Raw genomic sequence first — 23484 nt, forward strand, 5'->3', positions numbered from 1 at the left:
TTCACCAAAGAATGCTGCTCGGTCACCTTCTGTTGGATGCTTAGCTTGTTTCCAGCTTTTCACTATTATAAACAAGGCCATTTCCGCAGGAGCATTTCCTCAGGAGACTCTGTAAGCAGAACTACACTATCACGGCATATTTAACATTCCGAACAGCGTTGCCAAACTGCCCATGGAGAGAACGCACCCACTGGTCTTCAAGGTGATGGTAGTACGCAGCCAAGAATAATTGCAAGTCAGCTGCCGGGTTTGGGGGGGGTGTCTCTGGACCTGCTGCTATAAAGTCAGGCAGACCCATTTTATTTCACCACATTTAGGTTTCTTCATCTCTTTGGTACCCAGGGATGCCACCAGCCCAGCTTGATTACGTAACCTGCCTTCAGCCTGGGAATCTCCAGATCCTTTGAGCCAAAAACACCTGCACATCCTTTGGGCTGTCCATGCTTTCCTGACTTGGCCAGTTTAACTCGTGGAGTTGGATGTGTTTTGGTGTATTTCTCATTTTTTTTTTTTAATTTTGAGAGAGAGAGAGAGTATGAATGGAGGAGGGGCAGAGAGAGAGAGGGAGAGAGGACATCCCAAGCATGCTCCACAGTGTCAGGGCAGAGCCCGATGCTGGGCTCGATCCTACGAACCGTGAGAGCATGACCTGAGCCGAAATCAAGAGTTGGATGCTTAACTGACCGAACCACCCAGGCACCCCTCTTTCTCGGTCATTTTTGTTCAGGGTTCACTGCCTCTAGGAAACCTGCTGTGATCCTCTCCCAACTGTCCCCCACCCTCCTCACCCCCGTTGGGTTGGGTACCTTCCTGAGAGCTCCCCAGCGCCCCCGGGGTTTACTCCGGGTTACGTGCCGATCACACTGGGTTGTAATAGGTATGCCTGGCCATCTCCTGGAATGTCACGAAGGTACAGTCATACATAGAAAGAAAATAAACTTCCTCTTGGCCGATTACACGTATTTACCTGGAGACTAGAAAATGGGAAAACACACTTCAACTTTTCCCACTGAGTCACCTTCTGGGCCCTACAGGTCCATGCCATGGGTTCCCAGAAGTCCCTTCTCTCTTGGCCACCCTCCCTCTGTCTGCCCCGCTCCGCTGGGATCTGGGCTTTCTTCTAATAGCACCTGCAGGATCAAGGCCAGGAAAAGTTCCTCCCTGGCTCCACGGAGAACGGTCACACTGTCTTCACAGTCTTCTGTGGGACTAGGGTTGGGGCTCTCAGTTCCCCCAGAGCACAGCACCAAGAAGCTGAAAAACCCACCGGTCTTAAAAGAGCTTTGCGGATTCAACTGATCATTTATTGAGCACTGACTGTGTTCCAGGGACCAGGGATACAACAAGATAGATGAGATTCCTGCCTTCGTGAATGATGATAATAATAACAGCTCACATGTATTGACCACGTACTCTGTTCTGGGCATTGTTCTGCACCTTGACATGAATTGGCCTTTTAATCCTTCTAACAATCCCACCAGGTAGGTATCATCGTTAATCGCATCTTACAGATGAGGAAACTGAGACACAGGGAGGCTAAATAACTTATCTCAGGGCACAAAACTAACAGGTGCAAGAACCAAGCTTTGGACCCAAGCAGAGCCTACTCCTTTAGCCACTAACTGAACCAAACCAGGATTGCATTCGAGTGGGGACATATCACGTAGAAGGAAACAAAGAAAAAAGGATATTTCCATCAGTGATCTCTATGGGAAAAGTATAATAAAATGAGGGTCATGGGGTAAAAATGGGGAATCCTTAGCACCCAGCCTGGTCCAAAGCAAGTCCTAATCATTCAAGGGGAAGGGAGGAGGGACAGGGAGGGCGGAAGGAAGGAATCCCTGACAGGTGCTTCCCTAGGCACGGCCGCCAAAAGCTTGCCAGTGTTTGGCCAGCCGTGCTGATCTAGAACCAGGCTGGAACTGGGGTCAGGTAGACCTCGGGAGGAATACTTCACCACTCACCAGCCGTGTGACCTTGAGCAAGTTGCTCTCGGAGCTTCAATTTCCCTTCTCCAAAGATCGGAGGAAATAGCGGTCTACACTGTGCCGGCTCAGGACAAAGGCCTGTCGCACCTAGTGGTTCTGTCACCATCTTCCCCGTGCAGCTGAGCCGATGGAAAGTCAGAAGGGAGCCCAGGATCTCGCAGCTCGTACAGGGGCCTGGGCAGCTCGGGAATTTGGAGGGTGGGGGGGTGTTCTTGGTAGTGACCACGACAGGGTGCAGACGTTTGTCCTGCTAGACAGTCATGAAGCTAAAACGCTCCTTTACGAGGACATGAGGCTAGAACGTACTCTATCACATGCAGTGATGAAGTCCACTGCCTTGTAGGAACCATGTATTTCCTCATTGTCTCCACCTTAATTTGCCTGGGTGTGGCATCTTGGTTTAAGGTTATTTTCCTCCGCTCCTGATCATCTGGTCTGTTAGTATTCGTGATAAGGAAAAATTCTTCCCCTGTCCTTCAGAAGCTTCCAGCTGGACTAAGAATTGAATGGACACGAGACAGATAAACAACAGGAAAAAGCGAAGTTTTATTATGCGCACGTGGGGGCCCCCCGTCATGAAATTGAGACCTAACAAAAATGACCAAAGCAGGCAGTTTTTATCCTTTTCGACGAAGAGACAATAAATCCATGAGGAATTGAAAGGAGAAAGAGAACTTAATTTGGGGAGCTTTAATTTGTAAGCAATTCTAAACAGATTTTGGGCTGGGATAGGAAATGAGTAAAAAAATCACGGACGAAAAAAAATAAAAAAATAAATCACGGACGTCTTCGCTCTAAATTTCCTATGTCTGGTGATCAGGGTGTCTCTTTACCTCCTTAACTTTCACCTGGGAGATTTATTTCCTGCTCTCGGCGACTGAGGAGGGTCTGCCCTTCTCACCACAAGTTGTCTCTGAAGTAACTTTTATTTAAAATAACCAATATGGGGCGCTTGGGTGGCTCAGTCGGTTAAGCGTCCGACTTCGGCTCAGGTCACGATCTCACGGTCCGTGAGTTCGAGCCCCGCGTTGGGCTCTCTGCTGACAGCTCAGAGCCTGGAGCCTGTTTCAGATTCTGTGTCTCCCTCTCTCTCTGGCCCTCCCCTGTTCATGCTCTGTCTCTCTCTGTCTCAAAAATAAATAAGTATTTAAAAAAATAAAAAAATAAAAAAAAATAAAATAAAATAACCAATATGCTAGGGGTGCCTGGGTGGCTCCGTTGGTTACGCATTTGACTCTTGGTTTCAGCTCAGGTCACGAGCTCACCGTTCGTGGGTTCGAGCCCCGCATTGGGCTCTGCACTGACCGTGTGGGCCTGCTTGGGATTCTCTCTCTCCCTTTCTCTCTGCCTCTCTGCCCCTCTCTCTCTCAACAATAAACACTGAAAAAATAAAATAAAATAAAATAAAATAGCCAATATGCTGAAGCGGCACATTGTGGGGCGGCCTGCCCTCGGTCCGTCTGTGATTGTCCCAAGCTCTGTTTGATTCAGGTGACCTCACTTTCATTTCCTGGATGTTCAGGAATTCACATATCAACCAAACCTGAAAAACAAAAACTAAAGTTAATTCTGGCTCAGGCTAGGGAGAAACGGGAGCAGAAGTGCCTCTTCGTGTTAAACGCAGAACGAGACTGGGTTATTACAGGGTTTTGGGGGAGGTAAAATTTAGGCAGCACTGAGAGGGAACGGTGTTTGAATGGGCTCACAGCAAGGTGGGAAAGTGAGCAGAGAATTTAAACACCTGGCTAAGCCCGAGAAGGTCCTCAGCCCCGGCCCTGGGATTTGGCACATAAACCCCAGGGAAAGTGTGAGTGGGCCACCCCGGGTGTGGCCCTCTCTGGGTCAGCTCAACCCACACGGGCAGATCCCTTCAGGCAAGGGTGGAACTTTCCATCTTCACGCATTTCTTATCTGAATCCCTTCCTTTCATTCATATTAAGTAGGCCCAAATGCCTGTTTACTCCGTAATGTCTTCTCCCTCAGCATTTCCATGGTTTGAAAGACATTATTGCAGCATAAGTGGGTTTCCTTTCACGTCGCCTTCCCATTACGTGACGGCATCATGGAGTTGTTTGGAAATTGTGCGAATAACTCATAGGGAAGCTAAGACCGTAGGAGCGTGCCAGGCACTGTCGCAAGTGTCCTTCCCTGAGGTGTCTCATTCGATTCTCTCACCAACCCCGTGAAGTCAATGCAATTATTATCATCTTCATTTGTACAGAGGAGAAAACCGAGGCACAGAGAGGTTAAGTGACTTGTCTGGAGTCACCCAGGAAGTAGTGGACCAGAGGTTTGAACCCAGGGCAGCTGGCTCCAAAATCTGCACTTTTAACCCTCCCTGTTGGGTGAGGGAAACTACCTAGGGACCCACTCCATCACCACACACACCCCCCCCCCTTCCCAGCTCGGCATATGAAGGGGGCTTTCCAGATGTTTCTTATCAAAAAGGGGTGTTGGGTGTGTTCGGGGTGAGAACAGCTGACCTATTTCATGGAGTGTTCTTCATAACCCGCCACCAGGGTCCTGCGTCTAAGGCAGAATTGGGATGGGGTCAGCTGCGTGGCAGGGGGCAGGAGACGGACAGGAAGGAGTCGGCCAGGTGAGGCCCTCCGATCCCCACTGGGCCACGATCCCAAGGATTGTTTATGCTCAGACTCTGCCTCTTTCCTCCTCCTCCCTGAGGGGCGGGGATCTCCTCTGTGGAAAAATACCCAGCTGGGCGAGCCCCAGTGAGAGGGAGGAGGCGAGGGGAAGGGGCTGGGACTCACAGGACCGACTCTTTTCCCCTCTCGTGATTGCTGTTTACTGGGTCGGGTTCTGGGAAAGGGCCAGATTGCATCAGACAGGGCCTGGGGAGGACACGTGGCCTTATAAGTTGGGGCCCGTGAACAGGGATGTGTCAGGAAACCAGACACAAACAAAGCGTTGGGAGACGGCAGGGAGACAGCAAGGGAAAGTCAGGTGTGATGGCCACCTTCCCGCAAGCAGCCAGCCCGGCCCAGCAGCCCCCAGGTCCGGAGGACGAAGACCTCAGCCTGGATGAGTATGACCTCTATAACCTGGCTCCTTCTTACCTGGGTAAGGTCTGGCCCGGTCACCTTCCTGGTCCCTTACCTTCTACCCCCACCCCCCGACTAGGATTCCTCCTTGGACTCCTCCCCACCCCCCACCCTTCTCTAACCTGTTCCCTTGACCCCTCCAGTCACCCCTTCCAACCCTTCTTCCCCTTAGTGCTGTCCTGCTCAGCCCTGGGACCTCACACGCCCCTAGAATTTGGGAGCAACAACAGATCATGGGGGCCCCTCATTCCACAGATGGGGAGACAGGGGTTACAAGTGCCCCAAAGCTATGTGGTGACCACTCTCCAGTCCGCTTCCTCCAACCCAGGCTCTTTCCAGCCCGCACTCCCAACCCCCTGCCTCTCCTTGGATGTATCAGGCCTCTGTCCACCTCACCTCGGCCTCTTGCCTGGTTCCCAGGAGCAGGAGGTCGGAAAGGTCGCAGCAAGAGAGAAGCTGCCGCCAACACCAACCGCCCCAGCCCCGGTGGCCACGAGAGGAAGCTGGTGACCAAGCTTCAGAACACGGAGCGGAAAAAGCGAGGGGCACGGTCTTGAGGCAGAGCTGGAGGTAAAGAGTCAGGGGTAGAAGTCCCTCTGCCTCCAAAGGACATGCTCGAATGTGTGGGGTCAGGTGGGGAGCAAGGTTCCAAGAACTGTCGTCTCGGGGTGCCTGGGTGGCTCAGTCAGTTGGGTGCCTGACTTCAGCTCAGGTCACAGTCTTGCAGTTCATGAGTTCAAGCCCCTCGTCGGGCTCCATGCTGACAGCTCAGAACCTGGAGCCTGCTTCGGGTTCTGTGTCTCCTTCTCTCTCTGCCCCTCCCCTGCTCACACTCTGTCTCTCTCCCTTTCTCAAAAATAAACATTAAAAAATTAAAAAAGAAAAAAAAAGAACGATTGTCTCAACATAGAATAAAATGAGACACACGTCGGACTCTGAGTTTCCTGGTGGCCAGAGCAAAAGGGGAAACACAGAACCTTTGCAATTGGAGGGAAATTTGGTTTACGGAGAGGGTAACAGAGGCCCAGAGAGGGTAGGGTCCTTCTCTGGAGACCCAGAGCAAGTGACCGGGAGAGGAAGAGTTAGAACCCAGAATTAGAACTGTCACTCTCTTTCCTTGCCCCAGATAAGGCTACAGCACGGATACCACACAGCGATGGAGACAGGACTGCGGAGAATTGGCACCTGGGGGAGGGATCCAGGCCTACCTGCCCTCCCACTCCACCCCAGGACTTACCCTACCTGACTAGGCTCTGAGGGGCCACCAAGCCCCAGAAAAAGGACAAGCTAGGGGTGGGGAGCAAGACGAAGGGAATGGAGAGGCAGCGTCACGAAAGGTACCCCCCACCCCGAAGGAAAGACACCAAAGAAACTGGAATCCCTTAAGGGTGGCAAGGACAATAAACAAAATTCAGCAGTTGCAGCTTGTGTGTGGAATTTTGTCCCCCCTCCCTCTGTGTGGTTTTGTTTGTTTCTTGTCCCTGCCTGCATATGTCTGCCTCTGCATGAACCAACAAGAACGTTTTTTGTCTTTGGTTATATGTGTCTGGGAGAGGGCGTCCCCGGTTTGGTAGGGACGGGTAGAGGCCAGCCTGGCTGCTTTTGTTTTATTTTGGTGCGCAGAGGTTTTGGCAAATGTGCCTCTGTGGTCTCTTAGGAAATGCACAGAAATGTCCTGTTTCCTTGTCATGCTGCCTGTGAAAGAAGCCCCCTCCCCAGACCCTCCCCAGCTCCTCTCCCTTTTCAGAATAAACAATCTTACTGATCATGTCATTTTCACATAAAACCACCTTTTGAAGTGACTGTTCTTTATGGTGCCATCTGCAAAACGGAGAACACCGAGATTTAGAACATGAAGGGACTTGCCCCAGGTTACTCGGGGGCTGCTGTACTGAAGTCTCCAAACGGGATAGAAAGTTCTCTCTCTGTCACGTAGCAGCTCCAACAGTCAGTACTCTTGGGCTAAAATGACAACTTGACCACGTCAGGGATTCCAGCTACTTTGAACTCATTGTTCCGCCACGCTCCAAACATGGCTTCCACCTTGGGGTCCACACTCGCTGCTTCGGTGTCTGCCACCAATCAGATCTGCATCTCAACCCGTGGAAAGGGAGTGGGGGAAGCCACACCAATTCATTTTGAAGACCATGACCTAAAAGTAGAATACGTTACATCTGGCCAGAATTTAATCGCATGGCCACGTCCAACTACCGGAGAGGTCGGGAGACAGAGTATTCAGGTGCTTAGCCACGTGTTCACCAAAACTTGGGGAAGGCGGGGGTGTGAATACTGGGGAAAAAACTGGCAAGAAACATTTTCCACCGGCAGACTCAGCACAAGGGGCGGCAGAGAAAAGCCCTAGGTCTGGTCCTGGGCAAAGCATTTTTCTTTTTCTCCTGCCCTTACATATAAGCCCTAGGCTGCACAACTTGGAGGCAATTGTTCTTAGTTAGGGACCTAAGAATATGAACAGAGGAAGGCCTCAGCCCAGCACAGATCTGGTGTGTCAGCTTTCGAAAATCATGGCAACAGCCCCCATGTAATTGGGCTACTTCTCTGTGACAGGTGTTTTACAGGCGCTGTTCCATTTAACCCTTACACTAATCCAATAGGCATAATGTTATTTGATCCTATTTTACAGACCAGAAAACCGAGGTTAAGAGAAGTTAAGTAATTTGCCCAAAGTCACACAGCCACAACTTGGAGGAGCTGGGATTTTGAACTTAGGTCCGTCTAATTTTTGAAGCCCGGGTCTTTCCCTTTTTACTATATGCCTGAGGATAAAATGTACGACAATGTGGAATCCTAGATGCTAGTTCATTTCTGGTTAATTACTACTCCTTTTGAGCCTGTTTCTTTTCCTGTCAAAAGGTCTACTTCAAAGGAGAAAACAAAGGCTGCAAAGCCCTGTGTCTGTGGCCGAACGTGGCCACTCCCTGTCTTCTGGGTCCTTTGACACTTTGCCAGGAGGCCCCATATGTTACCCTCACTCCTGGCCTGTGATTGGCCCTCCCTGGCCTCGCCCTACCTTGGCACAAACTCTGCCTGGGAGGCCTTTACGTGGCTGTTCCGGGAACCAGATAATTCTTGGAATTACTGAATGTTTGGATCCGAAAGGATCCTGGATGTTAGAGCCCCACTCTGCCCTTCGCGGAAGGGAAAATCAAGGCCTGATGGGGCAGGGGCTAAAACTCATACGAAGACTGGGGACGCAGTCAGGACAAGAACCTGTTCTTGACTCTACCCGTCCAGAACACCCCTCTACTGTTCCACCTACTTTTTACCCCCCCCCCCTTTTTTTGGTCCCCTAGTTGCATGTAATGTCTGTCTCCTTAGTTTCTAGGGGTCCTCCTGAGGACAGAGGGATGACTGACTTCTATTTCCCCTTGGGAGCTTGCGGAAGTTTCCCCACCAAGTTGCCACAATTCTAAGGATTCCCAGCTCCTTGCCGAGAATCTGGAAACTCACTGCGGGGTTTGCTTCACCAACACCTAGTCCTCTTCTGCCCACTCAGCTCTCAGGGCTGTGTATTTTTTCCAGTTTCAAAAGCACCCAAAGTTGATTTTAACTGGCACTCCTTAAAGGTAATGCCAGTACTAGGAAGAGTCATGGCCACCATCATTGATGGTCTGCCTGAGGCTTTTCCCCGCCTCATCTTTCACACAGCACTTTCTTGATTTCTGCCCTACGTGCATTTAGGCTGTACCATTGTTTGCCTAGAATTTTTCAAATTACCTCCTTACCTTTTCCACTCAAACGCACTTTCAAAGGAGACTACATCACCACCCAAACTGGAAAACCACAATCACTTGTCATAACTCGAAGATCGTAGAAAGACACCCAATATCACTTCTTTCAGTCCACCTGCGGACACCTCGGGTGACCTTGTGTGCTAAGGGTCACGGGCGTTCACACTCGGAGAAACACGGGTTGTTTCGGAGCCAGACACTCCTCCAGGTGCTCTGCATACGTGGGAGAAGGCCGCCTTGTAATCACCCGGTCGCAGGTGCATTAAAGACACGGCTGCCTGGCTTCCCCTCCCAGAGAGTCTGATTTCGTTGGTCCGAGGTGGAGGCCGGGCATTGGGAGTTGGGAGAGTGAGTCTAACGTGCAGTGAAGCGTGAAGGCGTCAGGTGCACGGGGCTTTTGTCTCACACTGCACTTAACAAATAGGGTCGTCACTGCACGCGCCCAAGCCACACGCCCTCCTTACCGTGGGGCCTTGCCACCCTCCTATCGAAGGGGAGACAGGGGACTGTGCTCCTTTTGAACGTGGGGGGAACTTTGCTCTCTGGGGTTCTTGGAGCGCAGTCACCCTGCTGCAAGAAAGTCCGAAGCGACACACGTGGAGACACGACATGGAAAGGCCACGTGCTGATGTCATTCTGGTCTTCAGCCCCGCGGAAGTCCCAGCTGAAAGCCATCCTCCGGCTCCAGACGTGTGAGCGAAGGGAACCCGCTGACGATTTCCAGCCCCAGCCGCCGTGTCACCTCTGGCATCTGAGTCTTCCCGGATGAGGCCCAACAACATATTGGGGCGCCAGAGACAAGCCATCTCTAATTCCCCACCCACGGACGCAGCGCGTGACCAAACGGTCATTTCACAGCCTGACGTTTGGGGATGGTTTGTTACACGGCAATAGTGACTGGAACAGCCTCAGGGTCCCCCCGGGCCCAAGTCCAGATCCCGTCTGCAAGTGGGGCTCGAACTCACAAATCGTGAGATCATGACCTGAGCCGAAGTCAGACGCTCATCCGACTGAGCCTCCCCAGCGCCCCAGTTTATCCTGCACCTTAATTTCCACATCTGTAGACAGGAGATGAAAAGTACACCCACCCCCCGAAATGGTTTTGAGGAGGAAATGGAGTCTCTCAAGCACTTAGCAGGGCACCTGACCCAGAACAAGACCTTAAGGAAACGGCAGAGAAGCAGACACAATGGGCTCTGCATCCAGACTCTGCGGGTTCAAGTCCCTGCTCCCTCATCCTCTGTGTGACCTTGGGCCGCTTACCTGACCTTTCTAGTCTCAGTTTCCCCACGTGTAAAATAGGAATTCCAGTAACATTAAACACGGGGTCCTTGCTGCGATTAAGCAAGGAAGTGTTGCAAAGTGCATAGTAAGCAGCATGTAAGTGCTTGATTAAAACAGTGACCTGGAAACAGAGTTCCGGCATGCAAGAAATGCAATCTATTGTTTAAGTTGATACACACTGCTCCTTTTCTGCTGGCAGCAGGTGTCTGATGGGGTCACTTTGCCCTCCTTTCTCTCCTTTCTCCAGGGTTGATCAGGAGCAGAGCTGGGAAGGGGCGTGGAATGCTCGAGGCCTCAACATCCCCTTGATACATTGCCATCTGCCACAGTGTCCCTGCCACTGACCTTCCTGTCCTTTCTTTTCTTTTTTTATCTTAATGTTTATTTATTTATTTTGTGAGAGAGCGAGCACAAGCAGGGGAGAGGCAGAGAGAGATAATCCCAAGCAGGCTCCACGCTGTCAGCACAGAGCCCCATGAGGGGCTCAAACTCATGAACCATGAGATCATGACCTTAGCTAAAATCAAGAGTCAGATGCTTAACTGACTGAGCCACCAGGCGCCCCCTTGTCCTTTCCGTTTGTTGTTTACGATCAACCCTCACAGCCCTGCTCTTTGTGCGCTCCGGGCCACCTCCCAACACCTGGGGGCAGGGATACATCTGGGGCCTGTCCTCCACTGGAAAAGGGGGCACAGTCCCTTCCGTCCTCAGATCTCTCCGTACTGTTCAAAACGAGCGTGGCCTGGACTCCGTGGGGACACGCCAGTTCTAACTTCTCCTCCTTTCCTTTTCCAATTGCTTCCCTTCTTCCCTGACTTGGGGAGTACCTTAAAGTTGGCCCCACCCCCACCCCATCCACCTTGCTATTCGGGTGGCTGCGATCCTCTGTGCCTTCAGTCCCCCACGGCTGTTGAACTAAAAATGAAACCGTACTGACATCCCTTCGCCGTAGCAATGAAAGCCACATGGCCCTCACTGACTTACCAGGAATGGGATGAGCATCAAAGGAGACGTGGGGAAACTCCACCTTGGTTTGTGTACAAAAATTGCACGGCGATGGATGGTAACCAGTGATCACTGGTGGGCGATCACTCTGTAGTGCATACCAACGTCGAATTATCACGTTACACCTGAAACTTACATGTTCTACACCAACTTGACTTCAATAATAAAGCATAAAAATATTATTCGACCACAGCAATTATTATTTTTTTAAATATATATATATTTTAAGGTTTATTTATTTATTTTTGAGAGAGGGAGCGTGAGGGGGGGAGGGGCAGAGAGAGAAGGAGACAGAATCCCAAGCAGGCTCCACACTGTCTGCACAGAGCCGGATGCGGGGCTCAAACTCACAAACATGAGATCATGACCTGAGCTGAAACCAAGAGTCGGACGCCCAACCAACGGAGCCACCCAGGTGCCCCGCATGGTAATTATTATTATCACACTTTGGCAAATGCCAAAGTCCTGTGGGAGGGCAAAGGCCTGGGTTATGGGTTCACTGGCGGTCACAGGCTGAGCTGGGAGTAGACTCGGTGTGCTGATTCCCACGTCCAAGCTTTCCAGAGAGCTCTGTGGCCTTCAGGGAGTGCCAGGCTGGAGAAAGCAAAGAAGGAAGAACAACCCATCCCCAGAATCCCTGTGCAAGCAGTCTGCCCCACACAGGGGTACCTTTCCCCAGGGGCCAGACACAACGCCCAGGTCTCTGACAACTAGAAGCACTTCCTTTTCTGTGTAAAAGAAGGTACACTTTTTTTTTCTCTTTTTTATAATTTTTTTAATGTTTATTTATTTTTGACAGAGTGAGACAGAGCATGAGTGGGGGAGGGGCAGAGAGAGAGAGGGAGACACAGGATCTGAAGCAGGCTCCAGGCTCTGAGCTGTCAGCACAGAGCCCGACGCGGGGCTCGAACCCACGAACCGCGAGACCGTGACCTGAGCCGAAATCCAACACTCGACCGACTGAGCCACCCGGGCGTCCCTATACTTTGCTTTTCTGATTACAAAAGCAGTGAATGCTGTGGAATCAGAAGATGAGCACCATCCCCTTGGGTTCAGTCCTCCTGACTGAACACATCCTCCCTCTAACTTTTGCCTTACATTTGAGTTATAAAATTGAAGTACATTTGTAATCATTTCACGGAATGCTTACACCAGCTCTGTGCAGGCTTATCCTGTTCTCTCTTTTCTGGAGAACTGGTTTGGAGAAGTTTTGTTGGAGTGTGTGTGTGTGTGTGTGTGTGTGTGTGTGTGTTTTACTGTTTGAGGAAATAATCATTTATTCCTTCGACACATATTTATGGAGCCAGGGAATATTCTAGAAGCTATGAGTACAACAGTAAACCAGTTCTCTTCTCATGGAGCTCACATTCCAGTGGGGACAAATAATAAAAGTGAACAAACAAAAGAATTTCAGCAGGGTGTGTGCAATTTAAAACGCCTCAGTTGCGGGGGGGCACCTGGGTGGCTCAGAAAGTTGCGCGTCCCACTTCGGCTCAGGCCATGATCTCGTGGTCCGTGAGTTTGAGCCCTGGGTCAGGCTCTGTGTTGACAGCTCAGAGCCCGGAGCCTGCTTTCGGATTCTGTGTCTTCCTCTCTTTCTGCCCCTCCCCACTCATGCTCTGTCTCTCTGTCTCTCTCTCGCTCTCCGTCAAAAATAAATAAACATTAAAAAAAATAAAACACGCCTTGGTTACGGAAAGCCTCACTGAGACGTGAGGGCCTTTAAGTGAAGACCAGAAGGAAGTTAGGGAGTCATTTGTGCTGAAATTCCTCTTTATTAAAAGAGCACATAGTACCCATCTAACATACTATGCATTTTGCTTATTAATTTATTGTCTGGGGTTAGGGGAGGTGACCGCTGGCAGCCAAGAAGCCCGAGGCACTAAGGGCAGGGGCTCAGTGACCAGAGGCAGAAGGCAGGGCCTGGGCTGGGTGACCTAAGTGTCCTCTCTTCTGCTTTCGCTGACCCCTCCTCCCCTAAGCCTGGTGCTTTGGGCCCTCCATGGAGCAGGTGCACTGCCCTGGGGAGTCTCCTAAAGGTGTTCTGGGGACGCCCTCTCCGTCACCATCCTCCTTAACATGCTTCCCCACTGCCCATTTGACACAGTCCATATTCTTGCGTGTGGTGTTCAGACCCCAACCACCCGCCCCTCGGGCTAAGTTCTTCTTCAGGGCTGGTCAAGAAGGCGCGCAATAAACATTCGCGGACGAGCATGTCAGGACTAGTCTTGCTTCACAGCGCTCTTGTTACTGGGGACGTTTCTCCTCCCGCCCCGTCCTGTCAGAATCCTACTAATTCCCAACAATCAGTGTTGCCTTCCAGAGTTTTCCCCCGTCTGATCGCCCGACAGAGTTGACCCACCCCACAACCTCACCGGGCAAATATAGTCCTCACCCCCATTTTGCAGATGCAGAAACCGAGGCTGAAAAGGAACGCGATTCGCTAGGTCTGGGTCAGAGATTCTCACCTGCAGGAAGCTTCCTCTGTTTGTCACGAGAACCACCCTCTCCTCACCCCGAACCCCATGCTCCTCTGTACCTCCTGCTGCAGTCTGGCCTATTTTAGGGCTGTGTTGACGTCTGCTCCCCCTTGAATGAGAACGGTGTTGGAGTCAGTATATCTGCTGCTTCTATAGGAGTTGTCTGGGCCTGCTCTGCTCTCCTCCTCTGGGACCGGGCGGTCAGTTGGATTCTGGGGCTCAGACCAGCAAGGACAGCGGTGAGGGCACGAGGTCCTGACCAGCAATCTCTGCGAGAGGGTCCTGGGAGCAGGGCTGGTCTATCACCTGCAGAGGAGAGTGTGAGCCAGGATGGGGGTCCGGGAGGTGGAAGGGGCGGGGCCTGACATAGCTGTGACCTCTGACCTCTACTCCAGCTTCCCCTCTGGCAGCAAGAGCCCTGTCTCCCTTGGGAGACACCCCCCACCCCTCTGCTCCTGAGGGTTTCCTGGTATTTACAGAAAGCTTGGAAAGTGCATATTCCTACTCCCGGACAGGTGAGAGGTTCTGGACTTTGGGGGAATGGCCATGAGATTCCTGGTGGGATGTGTGGAGCCCGGGGGGGGGGGGGGGGTTGGCTGGGAGACTCCCTGGGTCCCACCCTCTCTTATTTGCCCCTCTCCTCTGCCCTCTTTCAGTGTCACTGTTTCCCGCATTCTTCTGGCTGCTCATCACAGTCACCCTGGCAAGATCCTCGGTGCAAGGGAACACGGAGAGGACCCTAGGGTGGGGGGGCCGGGCCAGTAGGGCTCCTGGCACTTTCAGTGAATGCAGGAGAGGGATCATCTCTTTGTCAAGATTGAACCCTGGGGCGCCTAGGTGGCTCAGTGGGTTAAGCGTCCGGCTTTGGCTCAGGCCACGATCTCATGGTTTGTGAGTTCGAGCCCCGCGTCGGGTTCCACACTGGCCGTGCAAAGCCTGCTTGGAATTCTCTCTCTCTCTCTCTCTCTCTCTCTCTCTCTCTCCCCGCCCCCCCCCCATGCTCTCTCTCTGCCCCTTCCCCACTTGCACCTGTGCTCGCGCTCTCTCTCTCAAAAATAAATAAATAAACTTAAAAAAAAAAAAAAGTTTGAACCATGGCACCATTTGGAGAGGAGGCCTCAGGGGTAGGCCTCTTGCTATCTTTTGCTCCTGAGCAGGGTTTCTGTTTTCTGGCCCCTCTTCCTTTCTGTGCCCTCCGCAATTAGAGGCCGTTGGTGCCAGTGATCAGGAGCATGAACTGCCACGGCTGTAGTGGAATTGAAATGTGCTAAGAGACTATAACTTAAATGTTCTCACCAAAAAAATGGGGGGTTGGGATACGAGGTGACGGATTGTTCATTAACGCCAAGGGAGAAACACATTCACGGTGTTTACACATATCAGATCAGCACCTCGTACACTTTAGCTTGTAATTTTATTTGTCAATTAGACTTCCATAAAGGGGGGGGGAAGGATGTGGCCTCTCAAACTGTTCTGTTTTGATTCACATTTCAGTCCTGCTACTGTTGTGTTATCAACCTTGGTTTCCTCATCCGTAAACTGGATTGTTTTGAGAAATATATGAGTTTGGGCGTGTAAAGCCATTAGAGCGATGTCTGATGTATAGAGAAGGTTCAAAATGCTAACCGCTCTGCTAGGCAGTATAGTATAAATGGCTAAGAAGACCAGAGGTCCAGGGTTCAAGTCCCAGAGCTGCCGCTTACTAGCTGGGTAACCTTGGGCACAAAGCCTTAACCCCTCTGGGCCTCAGTTTCCTCTTCATATAATGAATATAAATAATAATACCTCCAGCATAGGGATTCCATGAGCCAGTAGTTGAAAAGTACCTGGGCACATAGAAGCATTTGATTACATTTTATATCACTTTAATTTGTATAATTTTATAATTACAATATAATTTTAACTTTATTCCATTCAGTATAAGTTCCGTGAAGGCAGAACGTTCCATTGGCCCCATTCACTGCTGAACTCAAATATCTAGAATAATGCCTGGACATACCGAGTTGGCGCTCGGTAAATATTGACCAAGCATCTACTCTGTTTTCACGTTGTCCTTTCTATCTGAAACGCTCTCTCCACTGGCTTCTAACAGAGGGCTCTTTCTACTACACGATGTATTTGCCTTTATCATTTAACAAAAATCTGGTCTGTGATTTTTGACATTGGAAATCCATTGTGAAGGTGGCTCAAAGCAGGGGAGGGGAAACACAGCTCCAAATAGCTTAAGCAGAAAAGAAAAGGGGCGCCTGGGTGCCTCAGTCGGTTAAATGTCCAACTTCGGCTCAGCTCATGATCTCGCGGTTCGTGGGTTCAAGCCCCACACCAGGCTCTGTGTGACAGCTCAGAGCCTGGAGCCTGCTTCGGATTCCGTGTCTCCTCTCTTTCTGCCCCTCCTCCTCCCCCACTCACACTCTCTCTCAAAAATAAATAAACATTAAAAAAATTTTTTTTTTTTTTAGAGATTCACTCACGAAACTAAACTTTTCAAAGTAATCACTTCAGGAAGAGCTGGATCCAGGAGCTCGAAGTAACTTGTGAGATCCTTGTCTCCCTCTCTGGCTCTCAGCTCTACTTTCCAAAGTCAGTTCCAGACTGAGGCAGGGTCTTCCCTCACGGCAGCCAAGAACAGGTTCAAGTTCACATCCTGCCTGTTTAGTCACAGCTGCAGACCGGTAAGTTACAAACTGCCCTGCTTTGCCTCTGGTCTCCCACGTGTATCCAGTCTTCTCAGCTAGGTGGCCGCCTCTGGGGGCAGGGACCATGGTTGCCACACCTCAGTACTCAATCCCTAATTCTGTCTTCCCCTCTCCTACCCAAGGGCAGAATCATGGAAAGAGTGGACGTTGTTCACATCAATATTGGCAGCGGGACTCATGTCTGAGGAGGTGGGTCTGGAGGAGGTCTGGGGAAGACCCTAGGGGCCTTGGGAAGGGCCCAGAATGTGCAGAAAAATTGAAAAGCTAAGAGACTAACATCTAGATCTTAGGGGTCTTAGTGTAGGTGGGAACCGGAGGCGACAGTCCTCAAGCCATAGAGGGGAAAAAGGCATTCATGAAAAGATGAAACACCAGATGGAGGTACAAGGAGCCGGTTATTTGAAGAGCTGAGGAAGGTGTTCTACACAGAGGGAATAGCAGGTACAAAGGCCCTGAGGTAGGAGTGCGCCTGGAGTGTTTGTGGGGCAGCCAGAAGGTGTGGGAGGGAATAAAGGAGGTCAGTGGGAAGGATCACCAGGGCTTTGTAAGCCATTCAGAGGGTTTTGCTTTCACTGAGTGGAATGAGAAGCCACGGGGACCCGTAAGGCCAGGAGCGAAACTGAGGCAGGAGCAAGAAAAGCGTGTGGGCAGAAGCATATATGTTGTATATATTCTTTTGTATGAATCAGATAAGACATGAAACTATAAGCAGTGGGTGTGTACCATTCCGGGGGAGCCACCTGGGCGTTTCACATGCAGTGGGCCAGACGAGTGAGGGACACGGCAGCCACGGGTGGCTGAGACCCCGCAGAGGCTGCGGGGTGAGAGCTCTGGCTGTGGCGTAGGGCCCGGTGTCAGCCTCTGAGCTTAGGGCCGCCGGAGGCCTGGTGTGTGCTCGGGCCTGCGCCCCTCCCTCAGACACCTGGCGTGACCCATCCGGGGGCTCAGCCCAGGGTCTGTCTCCATCCCAGGTCAGTCCCACCACTGGGACTCACCGCCAGAGGTGAGTCCCACCCACTGGCTCTCATATTTGAGGCTGTCCACACCCTGGCCCAGGGCCCAATTGGCTGGCTCCCGGCGATTTCTGTTTCTGGCCCGAATTCTGCCCTGACGCATGTTTCTGGGTCCCTAGGTCCCCTCTGCCTGTGCCCTCACCACTCACAGCCCCAACCGTCCCTAATTTGTAAGATGTGACTGCAGCCTTTTCTGTTCCTTACCCTCTTCTTCCCACTCTCCTTCCACCTTTTTTCGTCCGTGGAGGGCAACCATGCCTTGTATTTATTAATGACAACTAACATTTCTTTCCTTATACCTGTTGTCTTACCACATGCCAGGCCCTGTTCCAACCTCTTGGTAAATAATAGCTCATTGAATCATCTAAACAGTCTTAGGAGTTTGTATTATTTGCCTCATGTTATAGCTGGCAAAGCAGGCGCAGAGAGGTTAAGTAACTTGCCTAAGATCACACAGCTACTCAGTGGCAGCCATTTATGTGCGTAATCGTCACCGCAGTCCCATCCGGCGAATAAGTAGCCTCCCCACCTAGTAGATGAGCCAAGAACAGGGGGATTTCAGGCCTCGCCAAAGGTCGTACTTGACCAAAGGAAGTATAGGGGCTGTGAAAGCAGCGTAGGACTGACTCCCAAGTGGGGCCCTGACCCGTGACCCCCTATGTCTCCCAAGTTCACCTCCATGTCTGAGCTGGGAGGTGGGCAGGCCTGGGATCGCAAGCCTCATCTTACAAATGGAGAAACTGAAGCCAAGAGTGTTTGGGCCTCTCTCTTTCAAGAGGGTACACTTGAGGGGGGAAGGGCAAGCAGGGCCGGGACTTGAACCGGGACTTTTTACCCCCAGGCCGGTGATTTTTCCTCAACAGCCCTGCCTCCTGGGTTTCAAACTCTTCCTTCCTGGCACTCCACAGAGCTGGTGTCCCACCTTCTCCCCACACCCTGCGTGGCTCAGTCTTCCCGCCCCTGCATTCCTGCTTCACCTACACAGAACACCCCGCGATAAATATCTCATCACTAGTGCGTCCCCCACCCCCACCCCTTTGTCTCAGCCCTCCCTAGGTGTCTGCCATGGCCTTGATGACTTTTTTCTCTCTTACAGGGAAAAAAGAGATGGGATCGAGGGAGAGAAGCCCTCTCCCCTTGCCAGACTCCCCTGCCCCAGGTCGGGAGTCGCATGGGAGACACCCCATCTAGAGGCAGCCCCCAGGGTCGGTGGGAAGGGGCGTGGCGAGGGCACGCTGCAGAAAGAATGACTGACCCTGGGTGTGGTGTGGGGTGCATGTGTACAACAGGAGAGAAGTCAGGTGATGGGGGCTGGGGCTCTAGGATGTTCCACCTCCACGCTCAGGGGGGAAGGGGTGGGCGCTGTGCCTGGGCTCAGGGTCTCACCGCCTGTGTTCGGGAGACTCCGAGGTGTGGCCCCAGCTCCAGACTGGCCCCACCTCCCCCCAGCCTTCCTGCCTTCAGCGAAGCCCAGCTTGATTTAACCGAGGGGTTAGTTCCAAGTCTCGGAGTTGACATCAGAGGGCCCAGGGATTCCCCTCACCAGCCCGAGCTGAAAACAAGGGACTTGAGTTCCAGGCTTCGCCCTGTCACTGATCTGCTGTGTCGACTCTGAATCGAGACTTCCCCTCCCTGATTCCATCCTGATGTCACATCTGAAGCTTCTAACTTCTACTTCCTGGGCGCAGGATTCCCATGCAACCCCATGGAGTGTCCCGTGGGGTCAGAGCTCTAACGGGGTACTTGGGAAATGATCAGAAATGTGGCAGATGGCTCTTTTCTCTCTCTTTTAAATCATCTAGGTTTTAATTTCCCTACGTAATAATAGGGGCAGCATTTGAAAACTGCTACTGCTTCTCAATGAGGAACCTGATTTCCGGAGCTGGCCAGTGACTCACCTGAGGTCACCAGAAGTGTCAGCTACACACTGGAGTCCATAGATCTCCGGGATCTTGGTTTCCTTTCCAGCAGTTCTCAGCCTTCACCACATCCCTTCGATTTCCTGCTGCTCCCAGCCCAAGCCTCAGCTCACCAGCCAAGATCCATTCATGGCAACTGAGGCCCAGGTAGACAGAGACAGGCTCAGGCCCATCCTCCAAGGATATAGACAGAGGCTGCCCCCCCACCCCATGCCCCACCACCACCCCGCACCTCTCCTCATCGGCCCTCTGGTTTCTTGGCAAGGCTCTGCCAAGATCATCAGCCCAGGGCCGTGGCCAGCAGCCCAGAAAAACCCATTTCCATCCTTCAGTACCTGTCTGGAGCCTTGGCAGAGTCGGGGAAGGCTGACAGCAAGAGCTCAGGGCTCGGCAGTGGGTCCCAGACCTCCCGCTCTAGGAGGGCAACTTACAGAGCGCCAGGAGGACAACTTACAGAGCGCCAGCCGTGAGTAGAACCTGCATTAGGCACTGTGATAAAAGACAGATTTGTTTGCTGATTTGCTAAGAAGCTGCTATTGTTAGCTACGGGGGATATATCAGTGCACATAACTGGCCAACATTCCCACCCTTGGGGAGCTCGCGCTCTAGTGCATAGAGAGAGACAAAAAAGAGAGAGAGAAAATGTTAAATATTTTTTAACGGTGTTTTCTCTTTTTTGAGAGAGAGACAGAGACAGAGACAGCACAAGTGGGGAGGGGCAGAGAGAGAGAGAGAGAATATCCCAAGCAGGCCCCATACTGCCAGCGCAGAGCCTGCTGTGGGGCTCGAACCCATGAAGCCGTGAGATTGTGACCTGAGCCGAAAGCAAGTGTCGGACACTTAACCGAATGAGTCACCCAGGAGGTCAAAAATGTTAGATATTTTTAAATGTTATGGAGAAATATAATGCAGGGAAAGGGATAGAAAGTGTATGTAAGAGACACAGGCAAAAAATTAAAGTGAACAGTTATTAAAGATAACGTCTTCAAACTATGATTATATGGGATTTCTGGAATCTAATGAAGGGAATCTATAAAAAAAGAAGAAAAAAATAATAATGAATAATTAAAGTTTACTCTCTGAGGGGCGCCTGGGTGGCTCAGTCAGTTGAGCGTCCAACATCGGCTTGGGTCACGATCTCCCGGTTCGTGGGTTCGAGCCCCACGTTGGACTCCTTGCTGACAACTCGGAGCCTGGAGCCTGCTTCAGATTCTGTGTCTCCCTCTCTCTCTGCCCCTCCCCTATTCGCACTCTTCTGTCTCTCTCTCTCTCTCTCTCAAAAATAAAAATTAAAAAGCTATAAATAGGGATGCCTGGGTGACTAAGTCGGTTAAGTATCCGACTTCAGCTCGGGTCATGATCTCGCAGCTTGTGAATTTGAGCCCCACATCGTGCTCTGTGCTGACAGCTCAGATCCTGGAGCCTGCTTCGGATTCTTGTGTCTCCTTTTCTCTCTACCCCTCCCCCGCTCATACTCTGTCACTCTCTCTCTCTCTCTCTCAAAAATAAATAAAAACATTAAACAGTTTTTAAAGAGTATAAACAAATAAAGTTTACTCTCTGAAATGAAGACAAAAATAAAGATGTTCACTGTCACATCTAATTAACATGGTACTAAAATACCCAGCTAGAAAAAACAAGGCCACACAAATAATGTGTATTTTTTAAAGGTATAAAATCTGGAAAAAGCACCACTTGCCCTTTATAACCAGGAACAAAGTAGGACAAACTATAAACTAATGATCTTGAACTCATGAAGGCGCTGAGGTCACAGGGCTAAGAACGGACCTCAATTCAGAATAGGACAGATCCCTTCGGTCAGAAATAGAACGTTTATTTGCTTCGGGCGGACACTGATAAATACCACACAAACTGACGAAAATATTAATCTAAGATTTTGTTTTAACGAAACCCACTGCAAATAAAAATAGATTAAAAATGAGTATGTTCAAAAAAAAAAAAAGATAAGCTATGTAAACGCCAATCAAAAAGAGCAGGACCGGTTGAATTAATTAAAAAAAAAAAAAAAGTAAGCTTCAGGGAAAAAGAGGGAATATTATCAGGGAGAAAGAGAGACATTACATTCTGGTAAAAGGGTCAGCTCTTCAAAAAGGCATCACAGTCCTAGGGGTGTATCTGCCTAAATAACAGCGTTTCAAAGCAGTTGAGAGAAATCGATGCATCTAAAAGGGAAAATGGAGAGATCCACAGTTATAGTTGGAAATTGCACCATTTCTTTCTAGAACAAAGAAAAGAGAAAGTGCCAGGGACCGGGCTGCATATTTTAATAGGGTAGTCAGTGAGGACTCCATCTGAGAAGGTGACGTTTGAGCGGGGATCGAAAGAAGAGAGTGGGCTTTGCAGATATCTGGAAGAAGAGCCTTCCCGGCAGAAGGGACAGCAAGCGCAAAGGCCCTGAGGCAGGAGCATGCATGCCTGGCAATGAGGGAGCCGGGATGGCTGGAGTGGTATGAGCGAGGATAGAATAAGCAAGAGAAATAAAAATGAAACGTCTGTTGGAGACAGGATTTATGGCAGGAAGGAATGAGCTATTCAGGGGAGGAAGCCCGTGACAAGGGGTAGGTTCAGAAAAGGTTGAGGAGAGGGAACTCCAGAGAAGGCAGTGGGACATTCTAGGCAAAGAGAGGAGCGTGTGCAAAGGCAAGCAAGTCTGAGGTGGTTCATCATGTCCAAGCGTGAAGCTCCAGCTGCCGGAGCAGAAATAGGGCAGGGGCCAGGAATGAGGCTGTGGGAGTCAGCTGCAGCCAGATCGAGAAGGGCAGAGACACGACAAGAGACAGGAGGTCTTGACGAACCATCAGAGAAGGTCGGGAGGATCAGGAGGTTGTGGTGAGAGAGCGGGTGATGGGGTTCGAGGTTCAGGAGGTATGGCAGTTCTGGGTACCGGCAAAGGGTGGGGAGTGGTTGCATCAGAGGGTGAGTGGGGTGGCATGTCTCCAGAGTGGCCGCAGGACTTGGGGATGGGAGGAAGACCGACCAGGGCCTGCGCCTGTCCTCACGATCAGTCTCAGGATGTTTGGGACCCCCCACAGTGGGGAGCCTCAGCTGTGTGGGATGTGGGAGAATGAGCTGTCACCACTGGGGGACGCGGCAAGCGAAACCCGTCTGGGCTAGGCAGGTGCCAGCCGCTCTTCCTTTTCCTTCTCCTCCAAGCAGCCCTCTGGGATTGCTCCCCGAAATGTACTGGTACTTCCCTGGCAGTTGGTTCCAGGCGGCCCCGAGGGGCAGGGCCTGTGTAGGGCCGAGGAGGCAGACTACAGGAAGGGAAAGCCCCCATGGTTTCTGTCTCACTGCAGGGACCCAACAGGGAAACCCCACGGATCCCAAAAGGAAAGTGGGCCTCGGGGAAGACCAAGAAACCCCCATCGTGTCCCTGAAGATGGAAAATCCAGGGTGGGGTGAAGGGTGGAACCGTGCTGGAAGGGAGACCTGTCGTTGAGGCAGCCCAGCCCTGACAGCCGTCCACAGAGCAGAAACACACAGGGCAGGGTTATTCTGGGACCTGGCTGAGCCCCATCCTGACCTCACACAACCCCAACCTGGTGAGCCCTGACCCTGGTCATCGAGGGAGCTCTTATCCCAGCCCAGGCCTGAGCCCTGACCTGAGTCACAGGCTCTGTCAGAAGCTCGGCCACAGCCTGAGCTCTGGGCCCAATCCGGACTGAGGTCTAAGCTCAACCCCGATGGGTCCCAAGCAGAGCCTCTGGGTCATTGACGGCTCTGACCCCAAACACAGACAGAGCTAGGATGTTGGCCCTAGACAAAGTTCTAGACCAAGTCCGGCCCTAGTAGACCAAGTCCTGATCATGGTTACAGACTGAGATCTAATCCCAGGTCTTACTCTGGCCAAAGACAGAGCCCTCGGCCCATTCTCACCTGCCCTGCCCCTGCCCGGGCTGGGGCCCCAGTGCTCCACACAAAACCCCCCTCCCAGCCCCCCCAGCGACTTCCCCGCTTCCTTCGCACTCCCTCACTCAGCCATCTGGTAAACCAGAAAAGAGTAGGATGACTCAAAACCCCAAGTCCTCTCCGATGGGCAATCCCCTTACCTGGCCGTCCATCTTTTGCCAGACAGTGAGCTGGTGATGGCATAGGATGATGATGACAGAGCAAAGGAACAGGAGGGGTTGAGGGTCCAGGACCCATCACCAGCCCCTAGAGCAGTGACTTACCCGGGAGTGGGGATGCGAGGGGAGGAAATGTCCTAGGAGCTCAGCGGGGGGTCCGGAGCTTGGATTGACCGAAACCCTAGCTTCCCGCCACCCCCTCC

At 51.5% G+C, this 23484-nt stretch overlaps 1 protein-coding gene and 1 long non-coding RNA gene across 3 annotated transcripts; one reads left to right on the top strand and one right to left on the bottom strand.

The window, feature by feature from the left end:
- Nucleotides 1-3143: 3143 nt before the first annotated feature.
- LOC132689281 (uncharacterized) lies at nucleotides 3144-23467 on the bottom strand. 2 transcript variants are annotated; one of them, XR_014136350.1, is made up of 3 exons: nucleotides 23264-23467; nucleotides 19173-19682; nucleotides 3144-3531 (listed from the first exon to the last, which is right to left on the bottom strand). It is a non-coding gene; the product is annotated as an uncharacterized LOC132689281 (long non-coding RNA). The 2 variants fall into 2 exon arrangements; XR_009614950.3 differs by lacking the exon at nucleotides 3144-3531 and having other exon boundaries at nucleotides 14623-19329; nucleotides 19529-19682.
- On the top strand, nucleotides 4770-6470 carry NUPR1 (nuclear protein 1, transcriptional regulator). Its single transcript, XM_060648879.2, has 3 exons — nucleotides 4770-5066; nucleotides 5468-5617; nucleotides 6174-6470. Exons 1-2 carry the CDS (start codon nucleotides 4883-4885, stop codon nucleotides 5602-5604), a joined length of 321 nt encoding a protein of 106 aa, XP_060504862.2. The 5' UTR covers nucleotides 4770-4882; the 3' UTR covers nucleotides 5605-5617; nucleotides 6174-6470.
- Nucleotides 23468-23484: the final 17 nt, after the last annotated feature.

This window comes from Panthera onca, chromosome E3, assembly GCF_046562875.1.
Source record: "Panthera onca isolate mPanOnc1 chromosome E3, mPanOnc1 haplotype 2, whole genome shotgun sequence".
Taxonomy (NCBI): Eukaryota; Metazoa; Chordata; class Mammalia; order Carnivora; family Felidae; genus Panthera; species Panthera onca.

Excerpts from the sequence above, each read along its gene's own strand:
- NUPR1 (XM_060648879.2), top strand. The coding sequence starts at position 4,883 with ATGTGTCAGGAAACCAGACACAAACAAAGCGTTGGGAGACGGCAGGGA. Across the intron at positions 5,067-5,467 it reads CCTGGCTCCTTCTTACCTGG|GAGCAGGAGGTCGGAAAGGT; the intron begins GTAAGGTCTGGC and ends CCTGGTTCCCAG.